General features: G+C 39.7%; 1 protein-coding gene across 2 annotated transcripts; it reads left to right on the forward strand.

Annotated features, from left to right (window-relative positions):
• Window positions 1-192: 192 nt before the first annotated feature.
• On the forward strand, window positions 193-26,587 carry efhc2 (EF-hand domain (C-terminal) containing 2). 2 transcript variants are annotated; one of them, XM_015363381.2, is made up of 16 exons: window positions 193-552; window positions 2,271-2,459; window positions 4,135-4,285; window positions 4,863-5,086; window positions 8,755-9,006; window positions 10,729-10,836; window positions 11,546-11,684; window positions 13,859-14,024; window positions 15,311-15,453; window positions 16,235-16,431; window positions 19,401-19,534; window positions 19,959-20,156; window positions 23,880-23,972; window positions 24,498-24,600; window positions 25,311-25,413; window positions 26,351-26,506. In XM_015363381.2, exons 1-15 carry the CDS (start codon window positions 520-522, stop codon window positions 25,410-25,412), a joined length of 2,232 nt encoding a protein of 743 aa, XP_015218867.1. In that variant the 5' UTR covers window positions 193-519; the 3' UTR covers window position 25,413; window positions 26,351-26,506. The 2 variants fall into 2 exon arrangements, with proteins under 2 accessions (XP_015218867.1, XP_015218868.1); XM_015363382.2 differs by lacking the exon at window positions 25,311-25,413 and having other exon boundaries at window positions 194-552; window positions 26,351-26,587.
• Window positions 26,588-26,831: the final 244 nt, after the last annotated feature.

Below are 26,831 nucleotides of genomic sequence, written 5' to 3' on the forward strand. Positions count from 1 at the left end.
ACTTCTTTTTGATATTTTGTATTTTCTCTGAATAAAGACGTTTCCACGGTCTTGGAGATAAACGTCAACGTGGTGTACATCATTAATATCATTATGACGATTATGACTTTGATTTCCCTTTCCCGACAAGTGTCGTTTTCGTATTTATAAAAAAAAAACATACGTTTAATAGTAATTGGCATGTCATTCGGATAAAGCTACACGGAAAGAAATGGGTTGTGTTTTTGTTTAAAGAATCTTCGTGCTGCTGAAGATGGGTGGAGGGGGGCATGGGGTGGCGTAAAAATATGAATTCAGGCTGTAGAATAGTTAAATGTCATGTAATCCGCACAAGGACTCGGTCGTTCGAAAAATGACGAGCAATCGGCGACACACTTGCGTGTCTTCAAGACCTGCGCAGATCGTGACGTTTAGGAAGGTTTCCTAGCTACCCGCCGCAAAACGACGCACTCTCCTTAGCAACGGAAAAGTTATCAGTGTTTGGCGAGCTGTGGGATATAAGCAATCGCTCGGCCCATCATGTCGCTCCCGGGATATTCTCCCAACAAAAACGTAAGTTTTCTGCCAGTGCTGTTTCTGTTTAGTCCCGTATCAATTCTATAATAAGTGGTGAGGCGTCTGTACAAACTTTACCTAGCTAAGGGCTAGGTGCAGAAAGGGTACCAGTTACTCAAACGCTGCATTATTTAAGGTCTGTGCAGAACTTTAAAAAGAACACAGACTTAAATGAAATCCATATGATGTGTTTTAGTATTCCTGGTGGCGCTTTAGGTTGCGTTGAACACAGTTACCAACTTCGAGCAGTGCTTCTGTCAAGGGAAAACGCAGGGAAAGACTGTTGCTCAGCCATAAGAGAAAAACTCAGGACGGTTTCTGACCTCAAGCCTTGCTGGGTTTGTTGTTGAACGCTAATCTACAGTACAGCAAATCAAATACTCTGTTGAAAGTAGGTCCAAACAATATGTGTCACATCGGAGGTGTTCACATCCTCCGCACATCTTGAGCCGTGTTATTGCACTACATAGACGAACACAACACCCACTTTTTTAAACAGAAGAAAGGTGGCCAACGACAGGCCATTCGACCTGTATAGCACCTTTGGCTTCTAGTATCTCAGAGATACGTGGATCTTACTGAGCCATTTCTAGAAAGAAGCCAGGGTATCGCCTTCAATGACTGTGTTGTTTGTTCCCTGCTCCCACATCCCTTTTGTAAAGAAGTGCCTCCTGTTTTCAGTTTTAAATGTGCTTCCGCATAGTTTCCACGTGCGTCCTCGGATTTGTTTTAATGTTCATGTTGTCAGTACCTTTGAAGGAATTTTGCATACTCGTATCAGGTCTCTTCATAATCTTCTCTGTTCAAGTAGTTCGAGTAGGCAGCTGCGTCAGCATGCGTAGGCAGCAAAGGAACAGGTAAAGGTTTATTCCACGCCGAAAAGAGAAGAAAAGAAGCACAACATTTCGGCTGTGGAGCCTTCTTCCGGCAAAGAGTAAACCTTTAATTGTTTCTCTGTTCGAGGCTCGAAAGGTTGAGATCCTTCACCCTGTCCGTGTAGGACATCCTCTTAAACCCAGAGTGCCTGATTCTGGATCAGCAGTATCTATCTTTTCTAAAACATGGTGACCAAAATTGCACATCATATTATAAATGAGGTCTTCTACATTTTTAACATAGTATCCCCCAATTTTACTGTTTAATTAATGCACAGGAGTGTAATAACAGTAGCTGTGTGTATATTACTGATTGGTTTCACTGAGTAGAAGATCATTCTCTATATAACAACATATTGTTGCTTTAAGGGAATTTGCATCAAACTCTGAATCTGTTTTCCCTTTCCTGTCAAGCACCACTACATTGAAACGAATTCCATATGTTACTCTGTTTCTGAGAAGATAACACTATCCATTTTTTTTAATGTTATTGGTTGTAATGTAATATTTTGCTGAACTCTTATGTTATACAGAAAAAGGAGTACTTCAGACATGTTTAGCCTTTTTAAGTGGAAGGATGGCTGCTGTGAAAATTGGCCCTGGTGTGAGTGTGTGTCTGTGTGTGTCCCAGCTATCCTGCTCTGCCCCCACTGCTTGCTAGGATAGGCTCCGACTCCCTCATGACTCCGACAGTAAAAAATATTGGAAAATACAATATTCGGTGGAAAATACAGAGTCTCACATAATTCCGAGTCTTTTATGGGCCTTAGGGTGCTGTTTTTAAAATGTGCGACAGTCCCTCTTTAAAAGTCCTTTGGTCTGCACATTTTGATCTTCCAGCTGGGAAAGGAGAAATTTCACAAGTCCCAGCATTTTGATTTTTCCAACGGGGTTCGGCTGGCGGTCGGTGAAGAGAAGCCTGGTATCGGGGGCGAACCACTCCCGGGCCAGAAGATCCGCCCCAAGTACTCCATGTTCCCCCAAGGAGAGGGCAGCGATACTCCCTCATGGGTTGCCTTTGACAAACAGGTACTGCACCTTTCCCAGTAGTCTCTGTTATTGTTATCCAGTGACATAAAGTAACCTTGTGTGACATATCACAGGTATCTGTAACTAATTACTAATTACTAATTAACTAACAATGAGGTTACGGATACATCAAAACCTAATGTAAAACACAGCTATAACTCTCTGCAGCTCACAGCTGGCAGCCCACTGAATCTCAGTTGGAGTGAGGCTGTTCAGTACCTGGATGGGAGACCTCCTGGGAAAAACCGAGGTTGCTGTTCGGAAGAGGTGTTAGTGGGGCCAGCAGGGGGCGCTCACCCTGCGGTCTGTGTGGGTCCTAATGCCCCAGTATAGTAAAGGGGACACTATACTGTAAAAGGTGCCGGTCTTTGGATGAGATGTAAAACCGAGGTCCTGACGCTCTGTGGTCATTATAATCCCCGGGTGTTTCTCGAAAAGAATAGGGGTGTAACCCCAGTGTCCTGTACTCCTCCCTACTAATAGCTGATGTGTGGTGAGTGTACTGCCACACTTTGGATGCCATTACATCATCCAGGTGGGGCTACATATTGGTGGTGATGGAGGGGACACCCCATTACCTGTTAAGCACTTTGACTGGAGTGTCCAGAAAGCACTATGTAAATGAAAGGAATTATTAATACTGTACAGTATAGTGCAGTACAAGACCTACAAAAAAACTGTTATTGTACATTGAATTGATTGATGCCTTTTCCCAAGACAGGTTACAGTAAAAATTCTGCAACTCATTTTAAATAACATTTAATAAGGGTAAAAAGAGAATAAAATCTACAATTTTCATAATGTAGTGGACATGCTATGCGAGACAAATTTAGCATAATAGAAACCCAATAAATGCAAAATGAAATGGGATTTGAGCAGTGTATCATGCTGAGGGGAAGGATAATCGAAGATCACGATCTAATTCCAACCTGAAAAAATGGATCTATGGAGAACCAACCTGACTGTAAACATAGGTTGAATTGTGGAAAAAGAGCTAGTTCCAGGGAGCCTCTGGTCTCTAAAAGAGCAATCGAGACAGTTTGTCACAGCTTGGAAACACCTGCCTGAGGTTTTTAAGAAGTCAGTGGGCTGAGGCTTTTTGACTGACTAACAAGCTGGTGAGGAGAAGGAATAACTAGGAATGACTGAGCGGGGCCATTTTGGAGAAAAGATGATTATCAATGGAGGAGGAATTCACATCAGGATCACCCTAGTGAAAACACAAACATGGACACAAGAACTAATAATTGCGATGTCTTTCCAAAAAAAGCCTAGTGTCAAGGCCTGCAAACACGCCCCCATCCACCTGGTCCTTTGCAACAGGATCAATATTCTTTCAGAGCGCGAAATTCCACGGTAATTTCAGCAGGGCTTTTGAAGTGCAAATTAATTTTATTTTTCTAAAAGCAAATTTAATTGCCAAACCGTGTTCCTATTCCTTGTTTGTATTAATTCCTGCAATGTCTCATTTTGTCTTAACCATTTCCATTCGTTTGACCATTTTAAAGTTTGTTTTTAAAAGTGGATGAGCACAACAAGAAATTAGAATAATATTTAGGCCTTTAACTGATGTTATTTAATTGAGGTGTGAAATTGGTTGAGTTCCACGGATCTGATCGGTTAAAATTACAGAGAAATTAACTTTTTTTTTTTAATTGACCATGGATTTCTGTAGGTGCTTTGCTTTGAAGCACACTTCAAAGAACCAGTTCATGAAAGCAGAGTCGAGCAGCTCCGAATCAGGAAGTGCAAGATTTACTTTTTCCTGGAGGATGGAACTATACAAGTGGTGGAGCCCGAGAAACAAAACAGTGGGATTCCACAAGGTAACAATTTCCAAAGGAATTCAAAGATTACCAGACACCCCATGGTAAGGAAAACACATCTCCAATGTGCCATGTATACTGTTTCCAAAAGGTATTCAACACAGTGGTTGCTTTTATAGATTATAATTTGCGAACTGTGGTTTGTGTGTCACCTGGGGTGTGAAAACTAATTTATAATTATTTCTGCGGTGACTTTCATTATGATTTCTGTGAGTATTACATCAGGCTTCCAGGATATGTAACAAACATACGCCCTTCAACTCTTTCTGAAGTAGTGGGAGCCTAGAACAGTGCTGTAATGAAAGGACGTTCTGAATTTGACATCAGACCACAGCTGATTAATGACAAGGTCCGCAGAACCTTAATTGCACTGGAAATGATACTTTAGACTATACACAAAGAGGAGTGTAGTTTTCTAGCAATTAAAATGCAAGATGAACTTTTGTTACAAGATATGCATTTCACTGTTTCCCTTTTCTTAAAAAGGAGATAGTTATTTGCCCTTGGATGTGTGTTTCTTTTAGACCCAGCTGGTCTCACGTGTTTGTTCCTTTCCACACGGCTCTTTCCGACCCAGGGACTCTGATCAGACGTCACCGCATTCCCCTCCCTCCGCCACACGACGAGTTTCACTACGAAGTGCAACACTTCAACATCAACCAAGAGGTCGTGTTCTATTCGCGCACCTTCAGGATCACTGACTGTGACCTCTTCACCAAGAAATTCCTGACCAAACTGGGCATTAGGCTGAACCTGCCGGCTCCCACCCCAGAAGACCCCTACAACAGCCTCCGGAGGCAGGTGAGAGGAAGAGAGCACTTGTCCTTCTCGGATAAAGCAGAAGCATTGCCGTTTTCTTTTATATTTCATACCCAAATGATCCTGCGACATCTGTCACCATCATTTGATGAAAGATTGTAACCTCCACACTGCCTTACAGGAGATTTAGTACTATTTGTGGAGTGTCTCATCATTCAGTGGTATCTTTGCCACAGGTCACTGTTTTGTGTGTACCCTTGCTAGCTCAGTTCCACTCGGACCAAGTGGTGCTCAGCCAGTAATGCACCTCTGCATGAAGAATCCTGATCACGACTAGCCCAATTCGAGCTATCAACATTTGAACTTTGAACTGGAGGGCCCAGCCTGTGCCGTGAGCAAGCATCTTTACTGATGGAGCAACTCTGCGGCCCTGCCCTTTGAATCAGGGAGTCTTCAGCAAACCCACATTAAAAAAGCTGTTTCATGGCCTGTACAGATTCAGTACCTGTGAACACCAATCGCGATTATCGGTCTTTTCCATAAACCACAAGCTCCATATACAGGATCAGCAGCATTATTGACTTCTGAAAAAACAAACACTGGTACATGTTAAACCCAAGTATGCTCCTCGCCTGCATATTCCACCCTAATTATTTCTGGAGTGGGCCCTGCCTGGCATCTTTGTATCTTTAATATAAAACAGGGGTGGCTAAGCATAGTCTTTAAGCCCACAGTCTCTTTATCTCCTCTGTTTTGTGGAAAACACACTTAAATAATTAAGTGAGTACTTTTGGGTTTCTGACTGTTCTCTCTTTGAATAGACATCTCATAATGGGCAAGCCAACTGGCAGTCATTCAGAGCTCTTTCATGCTGACCGGTTAAGCCAGTAATGACCAACAAGAGATCTTTTTTTAAGAATTTTAATTTGTTACAAGGTAATCACAGTAGGAAGGTTGCATTTTGCATTCTTCCATAAGAATATAACAGTGAAATTACAACAGGTACAGGAAAGCTGTATAGACATATCTAATAAAAAATGAACATCAATTATAGATATTTCTGTAAGGCTTATCTTGTAATAATTATGGTTTTAGAGTTTATATCGAGCTCTTCTTTCAAACCTAGTGCTTTCAAAGGTGTATTCTATAGTTTTTAAAAACATTCTATTAAAACAACATTTTTAGGCTGAATCTTCTCTAAAGAGACCAAGTCACTTATTTGCAATTCCCAGAGACCAAAGGAGGGAGGTTCTTCACCTGCCCACCTCATCATAATTGCCTTTCGCACCAGCATCTGAACAGGCTGAACTACCACTCTGTGATTATATATGATATGCAGCTGAATAGGTATGACTCCTAAGATTCACAGAAGAGGATCAATCTGCACTCTACAGATCAAAGATATTTTTGGCATACCTCCTGCCAGAAGTTCTGAATGTATGTACATTCCCATAAACAACAGAACTGTGTTCTGATTGGGTATTACAGTTAGGTCAGTTAAGTGATGTGTCAGTGCTATGTGTGCTGTAGATCTGTGGAGATTTAGATGTTCTATGTAACAGACTGTACCAAGTTTTTCCATATGGATTACAGATTGTTGAAGGCAATGAAAGAATGCTTTTCCAAGTATCGCTATCTTCGCAGTGCCTCGGTTCTCAGCTCCAAATTATTTGTAAAGACTGTAGGGAGTCTACCCCGTGCCTAGACAAAAGAGTGTAAACCAAGATAGAATTGTTTTGTTCCCACTCTTGAGGAGGATGTTCCCAGTGAGTGTGAGTTACTGGAAAAATCAAGTCCACCATTCTTAATACCTACACTATATAATGTCCGACCTGGAGATATTTAAAGATGTCTGTTGGAATATAACATTGTACTTGGAGCTGTTCAAATTATTTAAATAGTTCTCCCTCATATACGCTAGAAATTCTATATATGCCTGCTGCTTGCCAATTACTGAAGTTGTTACCTGTTTTTTCCAGTGGTAGGACAGCAATCTCCACTAGTGAAGATAATTTACATTATAAGGACGGGGATGATAGTTTAGTAGAGTAGTAGTTTATTGCCATATGTAAATGTACATTGGAATACATTAACATTGGAATTCTTATTCATGCTGATCTCTTAGAACATACACAGTACAGCAGATGTCAATAGACAATACATTACAGACATAATAAATAATAGCAACCAGAACAATAAATATGTGGAAATGAAAAAAAAAACATAGTAGTCCATGCAAAAAGTGCATAGTGCAATTGAGTGTACTGGGTTCTGAGACATTGCAATTAGCTGTTAAGGATGTGTATTGCAGTAGGGTAGAAGCTGTCCTTAAGCCTGGTGGTCTGTGCTTTAACAGTGCGGTACCGCTTGCCAGAGCACAGGGGGAAGAACAGTTTGTGGCCGGGATGGTTGGGATCCTGAATGATGGATCGAGCTTTATTGTGACAGCGAATGGTGTGAATCTCACCAGTTGATGGTAAATCACATCCTATACTCCTCTGGGCCAATTCCACTACTCTTTGTAGTGCGATAAGAATTTAATTATCTTGATCCATGTTTCCGGTACATTTAGTATGTGTTTTTGTTTTGCTGGTGGGGGTAAATTAGTCATCTTCTTACCTAAGAGGCTTACAAGAGAAACAGGTTTACAAAGCTCAACCTCCATCTCCACCCCGTTAGAATCCGGTGGTAAGAATATTAATTTAATCAACAGGCTGCTTTCCTTGCTCAATCTTTGCCGAATTAACTATTGTTGAGAATTTGAGAAAAAAAAGCTTAGATCTCTAATTTGAGCTGATTATTATATTTATTACGGACTTCTGTAGAAATGACTCAAACCACTTATCCGTCTTGTTCCACCACTCCCTCCTGCCTAATCCCCACCCCTGCAGTAATTTCTTGGAAAAAGATTAAGTTGCACCCCTGGACTCCTCACTTGTCAGCATATTCAAAATGGTGGTGGATGTCCGAAGCTCCCTAACCTGTTTTATCACCTAATTCATTATTCCATTTGTTTTATATACACTTGTTTTACTGAGACTTTAACATTGAGTTTTAAAGAAACTGGCTTTCACCAGTTTACTTTTAAAAAACAGGTAACTAAATTTTTTTCAGTTTGCATAATTAAACTTTCGTAGCTGACTTCACATTACTGGAAGGCTGGACGGCAGTTGTCTCTCCAAAGCAACAATAGTGAAGATTACCCTGCACATTACATTCTTAGATGGGACGTTTGATCTCCATCTCCTTCTGGCCCTATGGGTTTCCTGTGTGTGGCTGTGCACTAGAATTAAAACAATGATTATCTTATACTGTAACATGAACGTGTGCTATTTAAGCTACTGCATATCATTAACTTTTGGTGGTTAAGAAGACCTATTCAGAACCACATTCTACATTATGACACTGATAAGTAAAGCTTTACTGTGACTGGAAAACATCAACCTTGAATATCTAAAAAAAAACAATGATTTGTGTATTTCATTCCTTCTTGATATGTTTATTTTTATTGGAAACATATTTATGAGCCTCCGTGTCAGCTAAATTCCATCTGTTAGTGGGAAATATATTTTCTTCCACTGAGGAAAATAAAAGAAAAACTTTTTTGTAAGCTAAAGGCTTGGCAGTTGCCATATTCAGTTGCCTAGGTGCTGTTACTGAGTGTTTGTGGATGTATGTGAAAGCAGCGACTGAGTCGTCTGTCTTTGCAGATGGAAGAGAGCATGAGCCCTCTCCGGCCGTACGAGCGCTCCGACACCCTGAGGCAGTTCCTGGACCACGACAGACGCGTCCTGCGTTTCTTCTGCCACTGGGATGACTCTGAGACGATGTTCGGGGACTCCCGCGAGCTGGTGCTTCACTACTTCCTGGCTGACGACACCATTGAGATCCGAGAGGTGACCTACCCCAACTCCGGGAGGGACGCAGTGCCCAAATTCCTCCACCGCAGGAAACTGCCCAAGGTCAGTCCCTCTGAGGTGCCCGGTGATGCCGACTGTTAGTGCTTTGTCCTGCATTGTGAATGCTATACTAAGCCAGCAGTTCTTAGCCCTTACTGCAGCCTGCACCCCTTTGGTTCTCAAAATCTGTCCTTGACACCTTATCAGAAATAAGTAAAGTGCTTTAGAACCAAGATATATCATACCTTTTGAGTGAAAGAGAGAAAATTATTTATGTGTTTTAACTTTGCAGTGCAATTAAGAATGTTGTACATAAAAAAACAAACCTTTTTAGAATGATAAATCAATTTACATTTCACAGTCAAATTAAGAGTACATAACACATATTTTGACTACACAGTTTTTAAAGTGTGACTTAAAATACCTATGATTGATGAAAGAAAGCATTTGTGCTTATGTGCCTGTGTTTAATCTGTGTTTTCAATGACGTGCCTTGTTTGAAAGTCTGGCATGTCTCGTACTCCCAGGGTGTGCGCGCGTCCCAGGCTAAGAACTCCTGTTCTAAGTGCCCCTTTAAAATTGAATTCTGTGCACCCCTGTAGTGCTAGAATATAAGGGACAACAGAAAGTCATTGTTGTTTTTGCAATTAAGTTGTTTTCATAAAGCATGTTTTATTAAAAACAACATTTGAATACTTATTTAGAAGAATTACAGTATTTGTCCAGTAACCAGAAGAAAAGGGTTTCCATTTGTATAGTGCCTTCCACCCAAAGCTCTTTAGGGATTAGCAAAAGCACTTATTTTAGTAACGCACAACACCTTCTGAGGAGGTAATCAGGAACTGCTTTCTATCAATAGCTAGCTGACTATTATGTAGCAGGTAGGGTGGAGGAATACTGAATTATTTAGCCTGTTAAGATCTAGCATAATTTTAAAAGCGTACGTGGAAGTGCTTGAGTCGGAATTTAGCCTGGTCATTGTGGATAGTGTACTGTCATTCTCCAAATCACAATATTAGATGATTAGTGGCTTTGATTGTGGATAGTGTACTGTCATTCTCCAAATCACAATATTAGATGATTAGTGGCTTTGATTTGTAATGATTCAAAAGCATGGTCCCACTGTTGATATAGTAGTAGGGCTTTAGTTGGAAATATTCAGTTGAGCACAGAAAAAAGAAACACGCCTACTTGAGTACCAGCACAGGATCTTGCAGTAGTCCCATTTTGCTTCAAGGTATGCAGTCAAGGCAGTGTTGCAGTCAAGCCTTATTTAATTCTGGGATCTGATGAGGCTGAGCTACAGGGTCATGTGGCCAATGAATAATTCCTGTCTCTGTTTCGATCTTTCTACTTGCATAAGCTTTGCTTTTCTCCACACGAAATCTCTATCTGTGTTGACAGAGCTGCAGTAACTTTAGGGTTGCCTGAAGCAACAACAGATTCCTCCCCATGCACAGAAGGAAGGGGGTTAGTTCATTATGAAGAACAAATGCTATCTTTTTGACTTGAGATGCTAATTGTTCCACATAAAATGAAAAAGATGAACAGCATCAAAGAGGCTGACAGTACTGTATATAAGTCCAAAGCAATCGTTCTTACTCGTTTAGACTTTTGGTTAACTTTTTTTGGCTTCACTGCAGAATTTTGAAAATACTTGAATTCAAGAGATCCAATAAGTTCAGCGCACAGAGCTTTCTCCTTATCTTACTTACCCTTATTTCTGACTTGGAAAAAAAATTAAGCTATGTTTATTTATTCTTTTTTTTTCTAAATTTGAACCAGCGTGCCCCTCCTCCTACACGCCAGCCAGGGGAAATAACGGACCGCACTGTCCTCAATGTGTTTGGGCCAATGGGACATGGTGGACGCTACATTCTGGACAACCTGAAGGTGGGTGAATGTCTGCTGCTGGGCTGGACAGTGGTGGCTTTGCAGGTGAGATTCATGGGACTGGAGAGGGACTTTCAAACATTCCCCTCTTCTAACGCCCTGTGACCTACATCACTGGTAAGGAAGGGTTAAAGATTCCTGATGAGAACTGCAGCTGCCAGACAGCTTTCCCGGAATTATCCTTCTTTTTCAATCTTCATTCAGATTTCATCGTCACTTGTTGCAATTAACGCGTTTCTAACAGATTCACTTAAGTTTTCATTAAAATCTGATGTGCCAAAAGTTATTAGAAGAACTAATTAGAAATCCTCATACATAAAGCATTGTGCCTAACCTTATGAGTCACCATTACCTGAGTCACAATTAAAGCCGAAACAGGTCTTCCAAAGTTTAAGACATCCAACCTTTTGTTGTATGATCTATTGAAAGTCTCCCATGTTTTTTATAATGTTTCTCAGCTATTTCTTGCTCAGTTTACTTTTTTTGTCCATGCAATATCTGTAATATGTTTTTGCCTTCCAGTACTCTCTAATTTGACACTAGTACACTATAGAAACCAAATTTCATGGGTAAATGTACAGTAGATGCATCCAAACAATGTGCTTCCAGTCGGGAACATCTCTTTTGTTGATCACTCCAGTGTAATTGATTGATAATGACACTGAAGATAACACAGGTAAGTGTCTTGTGTTCTTCCCATTCGGTTCAGACTGGTGCTGTACATGAGGAGTTCTACAAGGACTGTGACCTGACCATCGGAGCGGTGATTAATGTGTGGGGCAGGAAAGTGGTCGTCTGTGACTGTGATGGCTTCACCAAGGAGTATTACCGCACAAAATATGGTGTTGGTGAGTCTGTCAGGCACCTTACCATTAATTTTTCTCTCTATCACATTTTACATATCCATCCATCTCATTTTCTAACTGCTTACTCTTGGTGAGGTTTGCAGTAGTAACAGGCTGAACAGGGCAGATCAGACTTCCCTGTCTCCAGCACCTCCTGAGGGCTTCTGCCAAGCTGAAAGACACTATCCCTCCAGCATGTCCTGGGTGTGCCCTGAGGTTTCTTTCTGGTGCATCGGGTCCGGTGAACCCCCCTCACTCAGAGGGCAACCTCACCAGATCCCCAAACCACCTCAGCTGGCTCCTCCCGGTCCAGAGGAGCAGTGATTCTACTCTGATGACCTCCCACAGTGCTGGCCTCCCCAGGCTGTCTCAGGGAGTAACCCCAGTATCCCTGCAGAGAAACTCATAATTTCATTCTTTCAGTCGCTACCCAAAGCTTGTGACTGACCAGAGGTGAGGATGGGGACACTGATTGGCCAGAAAACCGAGAGCTTTGTCCAAAAACTCAGCCCCCGCTTCACCACCATGGTTCTGTAGAGTGTCTGCATTACTGCAGCTGGTGCACCAGTGCTCTGGTCTGCCCTAACTCATGAACAAAACAAAACTAACTCATGAGGTACTTAAGCTCATACACTTGGAGCACTGTTCCCCCCTCACCCTTACCTGGAGAGAGCAAGCCACTCTCTTCTGAGAGAGAATCACAACCTCAGATTTTTATTTACCGAGATAAAAGTATCTAGTCACCTAATGGGAATGCTTCCTGTGAAAATGAGTGTTGCTTCTTGTGGCGACGGGTAATGTGACTGTTTGGTCTTGCTCATTTGCTTTTTCTTCAGTGAGATGATCTGTGGCATTACACTTCAACACTAGAAGTGCTAGATCTTACGTGTGTGACCACTAGATGTCAGCAACCTAAAAAGTATGTTTTACTGCTAGCAGTGAACTTGTCTGAACAAAAGTGAATCTTGATGTTTGTGTAATCCAAGTCTTGCCTTTGGAAAGGTGTGTTTTCAAACATCACAGGTTGTTCAGAAAATGACTCACTTTTCAACGACTGCAAAATAAATATAAGCATTGTTAGATTGTCTGTGCTTTTATATCATTTTGTGGTATTTTCTTTTGAGAATAGTTCACAAGAATTTTTAAATGCTGCGAGAGACGAAATTAAAAAAAATTGCATTTGAACATTTTTTAAAAAATGATTACAATTATTTTAAAGTACATGGTGTTCAGTTATCTGCGATGGTCTGGTGTCGATCGCCCATTGCAAGCTGGGATAGGGGTAGGCTTTGGCTCTCCATGATCCTGAATTGGAAGAAGTGGTTAGAAATGGAATTGATGGATGGTATTCAGTTATTTTGTATGAGAAATATATGTAGACTATATGCTAATAAGCATCTATAAATGTGAAATATACTGTATAGTTTGTCAATGTGGGCTTCAAATACTGAAGATGATTGTAAGCCAGGTTGCAAATGGAAGGAAGACCTTCAGATTGATCCGAGGATCTTGCCAAACTGAACTAAGGGAGAACTTTAGCGAGGTTACATTGTACCAGCAAAGAGTGGAATTTAGCCAGAACATCAGGATAAACCCCCGTTCTTTCTTAAAGTCTTTAATAAGTTTAGGAACACAGTATCACGCAGCATCTTGGTATACAGCAGAATTTCCCTGTTCACCATATTGGGGCCATGGCTCAGAAGGTCTGGTCCAGAAGGACGGTGCCACCCGACACCAAACTCAGAAAGCCACAGTCCCAGTACTGACTAGGCCCAGTCTTGATAAGCCTCTGACTTTTGATAGGACAAGGCAATAAAGTGGTGTATCAGTGCTGCTGATGCTTCACCTTTTAATAGTATAGCATTTAAGTGATGCAAGTGACTAATGCGAATAAAAATCAAGTTTTGTTTTTAACTCCTTTCTCTCCAGATATTTGGATGTAGTTGTCCAGAGCCTGGCACCAACAGTAACACGATATCAGTCTTGTATGGATTTCTCTGTCTTTACCTCATGCCGTTTTATGCTGATTGAAGACTGTTTGCATTAGTTACAGCTGTTCTAAATGGAGCCATGTGACAAACCCATCTGACTGAGGGCTCATCTGGTTTCCCTAAGGTTAAAGGGTTATTGTCTGCATCTATGGGGTTAAGTAACATCTCCCTTACTCTGCTTCCCAGAGGATTTTACCCCGGTGACGTACAAAGCTTCCCCAGCTCCTAAACCACAGAAAGAGCCTCCACCCTACAATGGCTTTGGCTCAGAGGAAGATTCTCTCTGCTCCTGCGCAGGATTGCTGCCAAAACCCCCACAGAAGGACTTTAAGAAGCTGATGGAGAAAGACAGGTAGAATAATGCAGAGAGTAAAATATGAGGAGTGACTCAGGAGAAGGTAGTTTTGTCTGTCGCAGGTCCATTTACAGTATGCTTGAAATACTTCTCCCTTTTCTGTTTGACGTAGTCCACAAAGTTCAATGTATCATGCAAAGTAAATTGTTGCTTGCCCTACTTAAAATGTAAATAAAGCTTATTCTGTATTTCACAGTAGCAATATGGTCTTGCTATCATCATAGCTGGCTCATTGATAGTCATCTCCTTTATGGACATGCACTTTTTCATTAGGCGTGTCTTTTGTTTTTTAGTTAGTGTAAAAACAAATATTAAAAATGTGAAATGAAACGACTAACGCTGAAGGATCCATCAACCGTGCAACTCCCTCATGATGATGTTACTGATCGTGTTAATCGGTAACCTCTCATGACAGGAGAATCATTGTATGTCAGTGGTTCTCAAACGTTTTGGACCAAGTACGACCCCTAATCCAACAAAAGCATCCAAGTACCACCTACAAGTCATCATCTCATAGGAACCCCAGAAATTCTCAATGACCAACATGAGCCCGCGTGCACACACTCACACATACATTTAATAAATATTATAGTAATAAACTTTATTTGATATAGCATCGTTAAAGGTGGCTTCTCAAACCATTTTACAGAACAAAAACAGTAACAACAACAAACAACACCAGCGTTCGTAGCACGTATTTCTATGCATTCCTGTGTTTACAACATTGGCATTGTTCCAAAATCACACACATTCTCCTACCTCCCTATTTGCTGGACATAGCTTTTGTTTTAAATACAATTGGTCACTTGCGTACGTAGCACGCATTCCTATAGAGTGGCATAGAATTACATAGTAGCTCTGTGTCCACTGAAGTATTAGTGCGCACTGTATCGTAGTATGTAGGCTGCATATTCGACACGTATTAAAATACAAAATATGAAAACCCGTCCTGATTTTTCAGCGCATCCAACACAGTTCCAGGGTTATATGGTGTACCAGCTGGTGGCGCTCTGCGTACCACTGCTTGTACGCGTACCACAGTTTGAGAACCACTGTTGTATGTGATTGTATTTTGTTTGGCTAATCCTAGTCTTGCCTTTGGAAGAAGAAACCCTCATGTCTTCTGTTTGCAAAGCCTCTTCTAGATGTTCTTTCCTTTCTAGGTTTCTCCACAACCTTGATTTATAATCTTGTTATTTTCAGAAGGAAGAACTTTGTGTTTGTTGAATGTTATCCTGACTGATGTATTACTAAATAATTACTTTTACCTATGTATTGTACAGACAAGGCCTGGAGAGCAACATACTGAGATTTGTTGGCAGAATGGTTTCGGATAACCCTATTGACAGTGAGAGGAAATTCATCATCTCCTTTTACCTTAGCGATGACACCATCTCTATCTTTGAACCTCCCCAGAGGAACTCAGGTAAAAATATGTTACAACCCTGTAATTATTTGATAAAGATTAAATCGAGTATAAACTACAGATTTGTCTTTCATATGTGAGGTATTTTTGTAAATGACAAATATTGTTTGTAATGGAAAGCATGTAAAAATAAGAACTCGTGCATGCAAATCAAGGGATGGCAAACTGTGAAGTTTGTAGTGTCTCAGTGAAAGTAACTTTAAATTTTATAGCATATTTAATCCATGGCGCTGGGGTTACACTCTGACATTTTTTAGATCAAGGGAATGCATTGATAGGATTGCTAATAAATAGGTTTTATAACATTCCCTTTTTAAACATAAAAATAGGGGTTTGGTTCTGTAACATACTATGTAAATGTTTATTTATCAGTCTTAATACATCAGTAATATTGCATTATGGCAGGCAAAAATGTAATCTCTCATTCACATATTGTTAATATAAGGAATAAGTGCTAAAACAATCGTATCTTAAAATGTATCTTGGTCCCCATTATCCATTTTGAAACTGATCAATTGATTGATCAGTTACTTGCTACGAATAAACAATAAAAACTATTAAATTATACATTCACTGTAGAATTAACAGATTGAGACATTGTCAAGGAGGACACAGTGTTTTTTCTTATAATTTCCAATTCCTAAAAGTCTTGTTTCATCAGAAATAGATGGAAAGTTTTTGTTTGTTTACGCTGAGTACAATCATGCAGTCGTTTCTAAATCTGGAAGGGTGGCTGCTCTGCTGGGTTTCTTACTTGTGGATGATCGCTTTGTCTTAACAGGTATGATTGGAGGGAAGTTTTTAGAAAGAGGACGGATAAAAAAGCCAGGACAGGAGCTGTTTAAGAGTCAGTGCTCAGAATATTTCAAAGCAGAGGACCTGTACGTGGGAGCAAGAGTGTGTTTCAACAACCAGGAATTCCAGTTAGTGGATGCTGATGAGTATGTGTTTAGCTACATGGAGCAGCACGCTGAAGAGGTAGGTTGAAGAACATCTCCCCTCCCAAGCCTTTCGGGTCCACTCCACACCTCTTCCACAAAGTTTGTTGCACTGAACGTAATTGGCACCATTGTAGTTGCACCTGTGACAAAGCTGGCTAAACAGTAGGACAGCATACATTTTACAGGGGATGTTTAGAAACGTTTATTTAAAAAAACAAATTCCGTGTAGACTTTAAAATCCTCATGCTCACCTATAAGGCTCTGCATGGCTTGGCACCTCAGTACCCGTCTGAACTATTATCGCCCTACTCCACACCTCGCAACCTCCTCTCTTCAAATTCTGCCCTCCTTACTGTCCCCCAAGCCTGTCTACATTGTATGGGTGACAGGGCCTTCTCCTGTTATGCCCCCAAGCTCTGGAACTCTTTGACCAAGGGTGTCAGAGAGTCACCTTCTCTAAACTCCTTCAAATCCAGACTCAAAACCCTCTTCTTCAGAAAAGCCTTTGCTTAACTGGTTCCATTCTTCACCCCTCTGCTCTTCTTAGTACCACCTTCCACGGTCTCCTCTATTGTAATTGTTGTATTGTTGTAATTGTATATTATAATTGTGTCTTATCTTGTGTATTCTTCTTATTTTATTGTTGTATTCTTCTTATTTATTGTTATTGTCATCCTGTAAAGCTCTTTGAGAAGCCACCTTTAAAGGCGCTATATAAAATAAAGTTTATTATTATTATTATTATTATTATTATTATTATTATTATTATTATTATTATAAAAATGCACATTCCTTTCCTACATTAAAATAAAATCAGAAAGTCATGAATTTCCGCAGTGGATCTTAATACAAGTTGTCCGTTACCTTTCTGTGCAAGTGTACTTCTTGCTTTCTGTTTTCAGGCGAATTCCATCTCCTTGCAGATAAAGCCCATTGTTGTCTGCTCCGCTTAGATTAAAACAGCTGCTTGATTTGAATGCTTTCCAGCACTATCACACGCTAGCAAAAATCATGGGTTAGTGCAGACATCCTCGCAGTCCGATGACATTTAAGTGTTGTTTCTTGGTTACACCTAATAGATTATTTCCGTTGCTACACTATGATAACACCAGCTGATACAAAAAAATTGGTCATGTTAATCTCCCAAAAGATTAATTTTAAAAGATTGGTAAATAGGCATTGGACAAGGATTTTGCTGTGGATACCACAAAAACAAAAGCCGGTGAGTTCCATGTACTTTAAAAATAAAATTTATTCGCAGTTTAAAAAAACATAATGAATGTAAGTAGAGTATAGACTATGGGAGGAAATTGGCCATGTTATTATATTCACTTTGGCTTGGCTTTGGCCCAAGATATTTGATGGGGTGGACTAAGGAATATGTTTAGCCTGTCATTCTTCGTATATACAAGGTAATTCAAAAATGTTTGGTAGGGTATACAAAAAGAAGATAAATTCTTGACCTTTTCTTACCTTAATCACATTTCATTTCAACACACTTAGCCTATGCTGTATGTCTTTTGCAGGGTTTCTCAGTCCTGGCCCTGGAAGGCCGGGTTGTCTGCAGATTTCTAAGTCTCTTTAAAGCAGCAGCTAAAGAGACAGGAGAAGCCAGTAAAGAGCTGATTCAGGTCATTAAGACCACAGATAAACTCTAAACTTGTAGACACACCAGCCCTCCAGGACCAGTATTGGAGATGCCTGTTCTACCAGAATGCCCATTTTATTATTACGGAACTGTTTTGACTTCTCCTTTAACCACTCAAGAGGGAGAGATTTCAGGAAATACTCTTTTAGAATTTGTGTACCATTAAGCACCTGTAAACATTAAGCAGAAGTGTGTATCTGCAGTGTATTATCTGCAAGCAGAACCACAAGGTAGGCAGTTGGGTAACACGCGAATATCATTAACAGTTTTTCAGGTTGTAACTATCTGAAACACATTGCAAACAAAGGAAAATATATTTAGTATTCATCTTCAATAAAGGGAGCTGAAGCTCCACTAAAGGAGATGAATTTACTCCTCTGTATTAGTTAAAACAAAACACATAAAAGCTTATTTCAATACCACTCTAGTGTAATGCAAAAATTAGGTATTACATATTTCATGTTTGTTATTCTATAGCTTTGATTTAGTAAGTTTATTGGTGGTTTAAAGATCCAGAAAGATAAAGTTTGGCATAGTTTGACCAGGGCTGCATGGTGGCGCAATGGTTGGCATTGCTGCTTTGCAGTGCTAGGGCCCTGGGTTCAGTTCCTGGGATGCCATCTGTGTGGAGTTTGTATGTTCTCTCCGTGTTTGTATTTCCTGCGGGTGCTCCGGTTTCTTCCAACAATGCAAATACACACTGGTAGGTTAATTGGCTTCTGGAAAAAATGGCCCTGGCATGTCTGCGTGTTCTTTGCAGTGGACTGGCATCTCGTCCAGGGTGTATCCTGCCTTGCACCCATTGGTTGCCATAGATAAGCTTCAGCTCCCCTGTGACCCTGCTGTGGATAAAGCACTTGGATAGCTGGATTGTTTGACCTGAACCCATAATTTGCCATTTTATTCTGTAGATTTTTCCATTAAGCAGGAATGAGTTAACTTGCAAATGTGATTATGTTTTCATCTTCACGTGGGCCGTTGTGAGGTAGGGTTAATGAATGTTCTGAATCAGCAGGGATGGTGTGCTGATGGCAACAATGTGAGCATTGTTCAGCCCTGCCCAGCAGGTGAAGAAAGCAATAAAAGGCTGCAAAATGTGTGAGGGGGACCACCAGGAATAGATCATCTTAGCAGCCTATCTCATCCACAACATTCCTGTTTATCATTATCTTACATGCCCTGGTATAAAGGTTATAGACGTTAGGGCTTACATTCTTTCTAAGAACTGCAGTATTAAAAATAATACTTGTCTTCCCAGCATCATCGCATCCTGACGCTGTTATTAATCACCCACTTCCTGTCTTTGGTTGCAGACATCTTAGCTCTCCTGATAAACGGTGCTTTCTTGTTTCACCTAGTTCCCCAAAGGAAACATTGGAACCATCATAAGCAAACTGAGGTCCATCACCGAGCCAAAGATGAAGGAGATCAAGCAATCATTTATGATGATTGACCCAGAAAACACAGGAGAGATTGCATATGAGCCATTCAGGTATGAGACATCTTAAAATTAGATGCCAGATGTGCCTCACTCCGGCCCATCAAGTGTGCTGTCCACCTGGTTTTATGTTTCCATGTTTCCATCATGGAGCACACAGACACAGATATGCATACACTCACTTTAAGGCCAATTTTCCTAGAAGCCAGTTAATCTACCAGTTTGGAGAGAGAACATACAAACTCCATACAGATAACACCCCAGGAATTGCACCGAGAGCTACCGATTGTGGCTTAAACAATTCTAATGTTTTTACTGATGTTTAATGTTTTACAAAAAAGCACTACATTAAAAGCAGAATTTCCTGCAGGAATTTAAAATGGCAACATGGCTTTGGTTTTAGGACTAACTGTGCGAACTTGAATTATGTTTTTTTTTTATTATTGTCCAGTGTTTAAATGGTGCTGTTTGTCTTTAGGAATCTGCTGATGGACATGGCCGGAGGAGGAATGTCTGAGCATGAAATCATGACAATTGGGCGCCACTATTGTATCCAAGAGCAAACTGAGATAGACCTTGGCTTCCTGAAGGCTCTGGCCCAGGAACTGCTGAGGAAGAAGCACTTTGAGAGCTTCCCTGACATGACCAACGCTTTCATGCATGCAGACGAAAAGAGGTACTAATTTGCCCCTTCACCTCGCATAACCCCCCCCGCCCACCGCCACCCCGTTTGAAACCTTCATTAACCTCTTCAACTTCAACACTTCTTCACACAGAGGACTTTTAGTTTTGTCCAAGGAAGGGAGAGAAAAATGCGATCAATCAGCCATATATCTACCTGTCTGAATGCCTAGTAGCCAGGACGTATGTTTCAATTAGTCACAGTGATTTCAGTGCAGTAATTTAAAACAGATGATTTAAAACAGATTTAGAAAGTGAAAATACTTTGCTGAACATGATAAAGTGCTTATCTGTTCAGTTGTACAGAAGTATACTTAGTCTTTTAAAATATCTTCTCCTTATTTATATTAGTCAGGTACACAAAACATTTAAACAATTTTCTAGATTGCACTTAAGATACAGCTAATGAAATATTCCTAGTAGCTGTGTGCTTGTACTATGAGGTATTGACCCATTCTCAAATAGTGGAGAAAAGCTATTCTGGACAAGGAGGAGTAATGAGCTGTAATGCCTGGCTCACCTCCTCCTGGACTGATCCAGTGGACTTTCCTAGAATGTCTCTGGAAGGCAGGCCAGAGACCTGTTTGCACAACCCTATGCAAACCTTGAGAGATCATGCAGACTCCACAGAGGCAGAAGCCCCCAGCCGGAATCAAACAAGCAGTAGTGCCATGACCATGCTGTCATGCCACTTTCACATGCATACAGTACAGTACCATTTCCCAATAGATATACCTCAAAAGTCTTTTATACATCCTGGGGCATTTATTCACAAAATACGGTAGTAACACCTGTGACTGTTAGACGTCTAGCATTTGCTATTTGATAGTTGTACTATTTGATAACTGCCATATTATTTTGCACTGTTTGCCGTATTATTTTGCACTGTTTTGATCTGTTTGTGTACTTTTGCACAGTTTTTAACAGATATGGGTACTGTCGCACTGGTACCATACTGTTGTTTACACTTATTGTTATTATATTTTCTGTCTGTTGTCGTGTCTGCTGTTCTATATACATGTATATACCGCACCTGAGAGACTACTGAGAAACACTTTTCATTATACTATGCACCCGTGTAACTAGTACCTGGTCGCCACACGTTAAAATGAGTCTTGAGCAAAGCCTACATGGCTTCCTTCAATAAATGGTGGGATACAATTTCAGATCTTTACCTACTAAACTAAGCATTTCCTGTGTTCTCATGAGTGGTAAAATCCACTCAAGTATAAAACAAAACAGTGTTTGGGTTATTTCTGAACCATATTTAGAAAATATATTAAAACTGGTTTTAGTCTCAACAGTGGAATTAACCCAAGTAAGCCTGAATTTGTTCACACAAAGAATACCTAATATTCATTGGCCTCATATATTACACTTTAATAAATAAGCAAATGAGCTGAAAGATAGAGCAAGCCAAGCAGATACAGTACCTTTATTGTAAGTATCAGCTATACAAAATAATGTGAATACAAGAGAATAATGCAGGACAGTTAAGAATGAAACAAGAAGCAGAAAGGTCATTTAGATGTTTGGGTGTATTTGCATGAACATCTGGTCACCTTGACATTATTAAGGTGATCTTAGCCAAACATAATACAATTTTGCTGAAAACTAAAAAACAGCAAAGGAAACATAAACTAAGAGTTTGGACTCAGTGAGGCTACTGGGGTTGAATGAGAGCAACAGAATAGTAATAATCACACAGATTCCCCACATTATGCATTGATGTGATATTTATGCATTTGGGTGTTCCTAAGATTACCTTCCCTGTCAGCCAATTATTAATAAGATCCCTTAACAGCAGTATAAAGCTGTTATTCACTCTCCCATAAATGTTTTATGGGATTTTTTTTACACGATTTGTGCTTGCTTCCTTTGAAATGTACATTTAAATTGCATGTGATCTCGTATTTATGGTCTCTTGGAAGAACTCTTGTGACATGCACAGAAGTAATGACATGATCTTTCTTTGCTCTGGCAGCACAGTGTCACATAGGAGAACTGATGCAAAATGCAGCTCATTGCAAAGTGACTAATAGCTATATTTTTAAATTGTTTAAATTTATTTATTTTTTTACTTAAAGAATTTTATTTTTTTCTACAGAATTCAGACAAAGGCACAATAGAATGTGTTCCTACACATGGTAATCAAGATACGAGTAGTTTCTTATTCTTAGCTGGGAGGGGTGACCACAAACCTGTAAAACTCAGTTATCAGCTCGTAATGTATGGAGGGGGAACATAAGATAATACCTTGGTAGGGAGTGTATGCTTTTTTCTGTGGTATGGACTCCAGACAGAAACACTGCACTGCTTCATCTGTCTCCACTCTGTTCTCTGCAATAATGTGTAAACAGACAGACCTGTGATGGCACGTTCAAAACATCTTCTTACCCAGCAATACCTCCCTTTCCCATTTATTAAAAAATAATTGTATACCAGCCAACTCGAAATCTGAGCTCTGATAAGAAGGTGGATCACACCAAGAATACAACTGTGATACCCAAGTAAAAAAGAACCAGTGTTGTGCATTTTCACATTAGTGTAGTTCAGTTTGTAATCTGAGGCTTATATTTGGTCTCATACAATGTTCGTTTTGTGTTGTCTCATCAAATAAAGAGGTAATTAGCAGAGGTCATATTCTCTTTCAAGATGTCAGTTGTGGTAGACCTTATGTCAATTCATTTGGGAAAATAAAATTAACACTGGAAAGGCATTCCTGGTACATTTAGCCCTGAGCCCTAAAACATTGGTTAATGTAAGTAGCAAGCTGTGTGGCTGAAATTATGACTTAGCACATTCATAGGCTTGCGGTACTGTGATTTTTTTTGGGCAAGTGAGAAGGTTAGGTTTTCAGAGCCTGTTGTAATCTGCAGAGCAATGCTTTTATTTTAGAAAGCTGATATTCACACCATCATATCAGTAGCAAAAAATCTTTTGACACCCACATACCAATATCTAACACCCCTCTATAAAACACTATTATGCAGATTGAAAATAATCCTGTTAGTAGGATTTCCCATAGTTTATATAGTATTTTTTAAACAGTACATCACTTGTTACTACTTAGGAATCTTTTCCTTCTGTTATTATCACAGTTTTCAAGCACATTGCTAAACATTTTCTTCTTAAACCTTTATGAAAACTTTTACATCTTAACATTTCAAAATGTAGTGGTATTTTCCTAAATAAGTGGTGTTTTCAAGAGTATACTTTTTACTTTAAAAATTAGGTTTTACTTTAATAATAATGGGTTTATCAAGTATTCATGTGATTGTGAAAAAAGAGAACTGTAAGTATAATACCTGTACATTGCTTTTTTTTTGTCAAACACATTTCGTGATTAAATATTCTATGATTGAAGATATATTGTATTCATAAGTAGAATTAATGTACCTACAGGCTGAGGTCTCATGCTCTCTTTAGTGTGGTCAGGAACATTTACAAGGACCCCTCACTTTTTCAACCATTTAATCCACAGGTATAAATGTTCTCAAACTGGGTGATAGAAGTGAAAATGTTTGTTTTTTTGTGAGCCAACTAATTTTGACAACCTTTTGTAGTGTTTGACCGTTGAATGATCATAGACACCTTGTATGGAAGATGCTGTTCAATGTCTCGTGGCTATTGTTACTTCCTTCAGTGTATTTTGATGCAGCATGACCTTTTATTGGTCAGTAGTCATACGTGTCATTATTTTCATCTGGGTGCGCAGGACTGGGTTGTTGCCTGTCTGGGAATCCAGGACGATTTGCAAAGCCTTCAAGCTCCCTCTGCCTGATGACCTGCTGAAAGCCATCCTGGAAAAGTAGGTTTGAAGCAGAAAAAAAGAACAAACAAAATATAACTTTGCCTCTTTAAGGTTTCTGCTGACCTTTTTATGGTCTTATGTTATTGTTAGATCTCATTTTGTCCAGTGACAGTTTAGGGATTGAATAAAGGTTCATTTGCAATCCGAGGCTGTTCTTGCTATCAAACGTCATACATTGAAATGGATGGATCTGTTCTGATAAGGTTAATCCTTTACTTTGAACAAGTTTAATAGGCTATAACTAACACCTATTGGCTAGAATTGTGCAAATGTATAATGTCTTATCTGTCAAAGCCTGATGTTGAACTTAATTGAACTTATATTCTTGTTCTGTAGATGTCGTTTCTATACTAATTGTAGATTCATAGAGGTTAGAAAAAATGTTCATAATTCTTATGTTTTCTTAATTCTAGATAATGGATGTGTGTTGTAAGGCAATGATTTATGATTTAGACAGTGGTTTATAAGGTATTCACAATATTAATAACTTAGCCAAGTTCTTTATTTCGAATATGAATGTAGGTTTGAAAATGGCAAAGAAGAGGTGGAATACAATGGCTTCCTGTCAGCGATAAACTGGAGAGACAGTCCGGTACCCACAGCTCTCCCTGAAACACCTATCAAGGTGAGTCTACTCTCAGAAGCTCTATGTGGTACTTGCAGACCAGCTGGGAAGTGGGCACTTCTTGTTTGAACCTCTTTACAATGTCACTCAAATGATTTTAAGGTAGTGTAAAAGTAAATCTTATTTTAGTGCTTTCCTTTTCCTCCAGCGTCTCATAAAACAGCTGCAAAAATTACAGGAATTAGCAAGATGACTCTGTGTGGGCCCATAGATTTAGGCTGTGATGCTTCACCAAAGGCGCGAATCAAAGTCGAATCAAAGAGCAACCAGCCAAGTGCGGAGTCCTCAGAGAATATACACTTTCAGCATGCTATGCAAACCCGAAATGTCCAGGCAATGCAGGTGCAAGATGCTGCCTAGCATTATTGTTAGGCTCTGTCCTCCAGAGGCGTGTTTGAAAGTCTGCTGTTTAGCAATGAACAAGATTTTAGATTATCTAAAATCCCATTTTAAGATGTTTTGTGGTATTTTTTGTGTCTAGTTGTAGTCAATTTCCAGCCTTTACTATCATCATCATCACATGAGTAACGCCTAGGTCATGTATATACAATTTCTTAAGAAATTTATCATTTTAATTTGAGTGACAAAATATGCACTCAATAGTTACTTACACGGTTTTTCACAGTGGGCTAAATGACTGTCTCAACATTCTGCTTTTCTTCTATCTCTTTTGTTCATTTTCTTTCTGTTTCTCTGTCACTGGTTTCTAGCTATTTTCTGCAGTACAGGTTAAGCCCAAACCTCTCAGCCAGCTGACAGTGAGCTACAAAGCTCTTGTGGAAGAGCTGTGCGGACACACTGAAGAAAAATGAGGCACTCCCTCTCTCTGTGATCTGTCTGAATGTTCACCTGCCTCCAGCATCTGCTTTGTCACGTGACGTGGCATCCAGATTTAAAAACAAATGATAAAAATAACATTCTCAAATGACTGATTCATTTGAAAATAATTGTTAAATTACTCTATAGATTGAACTAAGGAAAATGTGTCCCAAAAGGACCCAAGTAGTTTCGTAGCCATTACTCTTTTTATCAACTTATCGAACACAGAAGCTTTCTAAGGCAGATCTGTTCAGGTTAACTAAGACATCCTGAAGTACTGTGATGAGTGAACAAGTATGTTGCATTCCTGTCACAATTACATTTTCCTAACCTTCTAAATTGCCTTCCTATAAGTTTCGGAATGAATACGCTTGTATATCAGTGTGCACACTCACGAGTGTGCCCTGTGATGGACTGGTGTCCCATCTAGGCCGCTGTCTTGCCGTGTGCCCTGTGCCTGTCGAGATCGGCTCTGAATGCAGCAGTTGCCAAAGATGGTTGGACATTTGTTTAAAATAAAATAATGTATTCTACTTAAGATTCTCGGGTTTTAAATACTGTACACCTACGTGCAGCGACACCGTGGTGAAGAGTGCAAGATAAAGATATTGTCAAAAGTTGACCATGTCCGCTACAGTTAATCAGATGCTTTACTAGCACCTTTGTGACTTAAAACTGTCATGTCCTCTGCTATGAACTGTGATACCCACACATTCAAGTCCAGACTGTGCCCAATTTTGATATTATATACAAGTTGGCCACAATGTGTCCTTATCAGCTTTTACAATAAGCATGTGGCAGTTATTTTGCTTTCAATGTTCAATGTCGGTTATCAATTAATTAATCCGTTGATCCATGTTCTCTGCGAGCGGGAGAAAGACAAAATGTTTGTGTTTCCTTAATCTTATGTCCTGATGCTTTTTGTTTTCAGTTTGATATAGGCTGGAATGGAGAACCCACAGGCCCAGCAGTGAAAAAAATCAACTACTCTATCTTAGTGGAGGATGTTTTTGGCAAACACGATTGAAGTCCACAGTGAAAGTACTTTCTACTTATTAAAAAAAAGACCACTTTCTAATGAAAAACATCTTGCTTACTTGCTTTCTTCAAGATTCATGTCTTCACGATTTATGCTCACAAAGTAAATTAAAGATTAATCTTAACAGTTTTATGGTGGGTTTTGTTGCCTGAACTGTAGGGCATGTAAGTAACATTTTAAGTAAATGCAACTGATATTGAGACTGTTAAATATTTACAAGTCAACAATATGAAACTATTCACTAAAGTTGGATTTAAATCGATAATATGTTGAACAGTATTTCTTTTACAAAGCTGACATTAAAAATCCCTATCGAGGATCAGTGATCTTAGGAAAGATATCGAGATAACAGACAAGCCTCGATATACGCCAG

Source organism: Lepisosteus oculatus, chromosome 15 (assembly GCF_040954835.1).
Source record: "Lepisosteus oculatus isolate fLepOcu1 chromosome 15, fLepOcu1.hap2, whole genome shotgun sequence".
Taxonomy (NCBI): Eukaryota; Metazoa; Chordata; class Actinopteri; order Semionotiformes; family Lepisosteidae; genus Lepisosteus; species Lepisosteus oculatus.

What these genes read in the sequence shown, in the direction of transcription:
- efhc2 (XM_015363381.2), top strand. Translation starts at nt 520, where the DNA reads ATGTCGCTCCCGGGATATTCTCCCAACAAAAAC. An exon ending in ACAACAGCCTCCGGAGGCAG is followed by an intron (nt 5,087 to 8,754) that starts GTGAGAGGAAGA and finishes CTGTCTTTGCAG; the next exon opens with ATGGAAGAGAGCATGAGCCC. An exon ending in TGGAGCAGCACGCTGAAGAG is followed by an intron (nt 16,432 to 19,400) that starts GTAGGTTGAAGA and finishes TGTTTCACCTAG; the next exon opens with TTCCCCAAAGGAAACATTGG.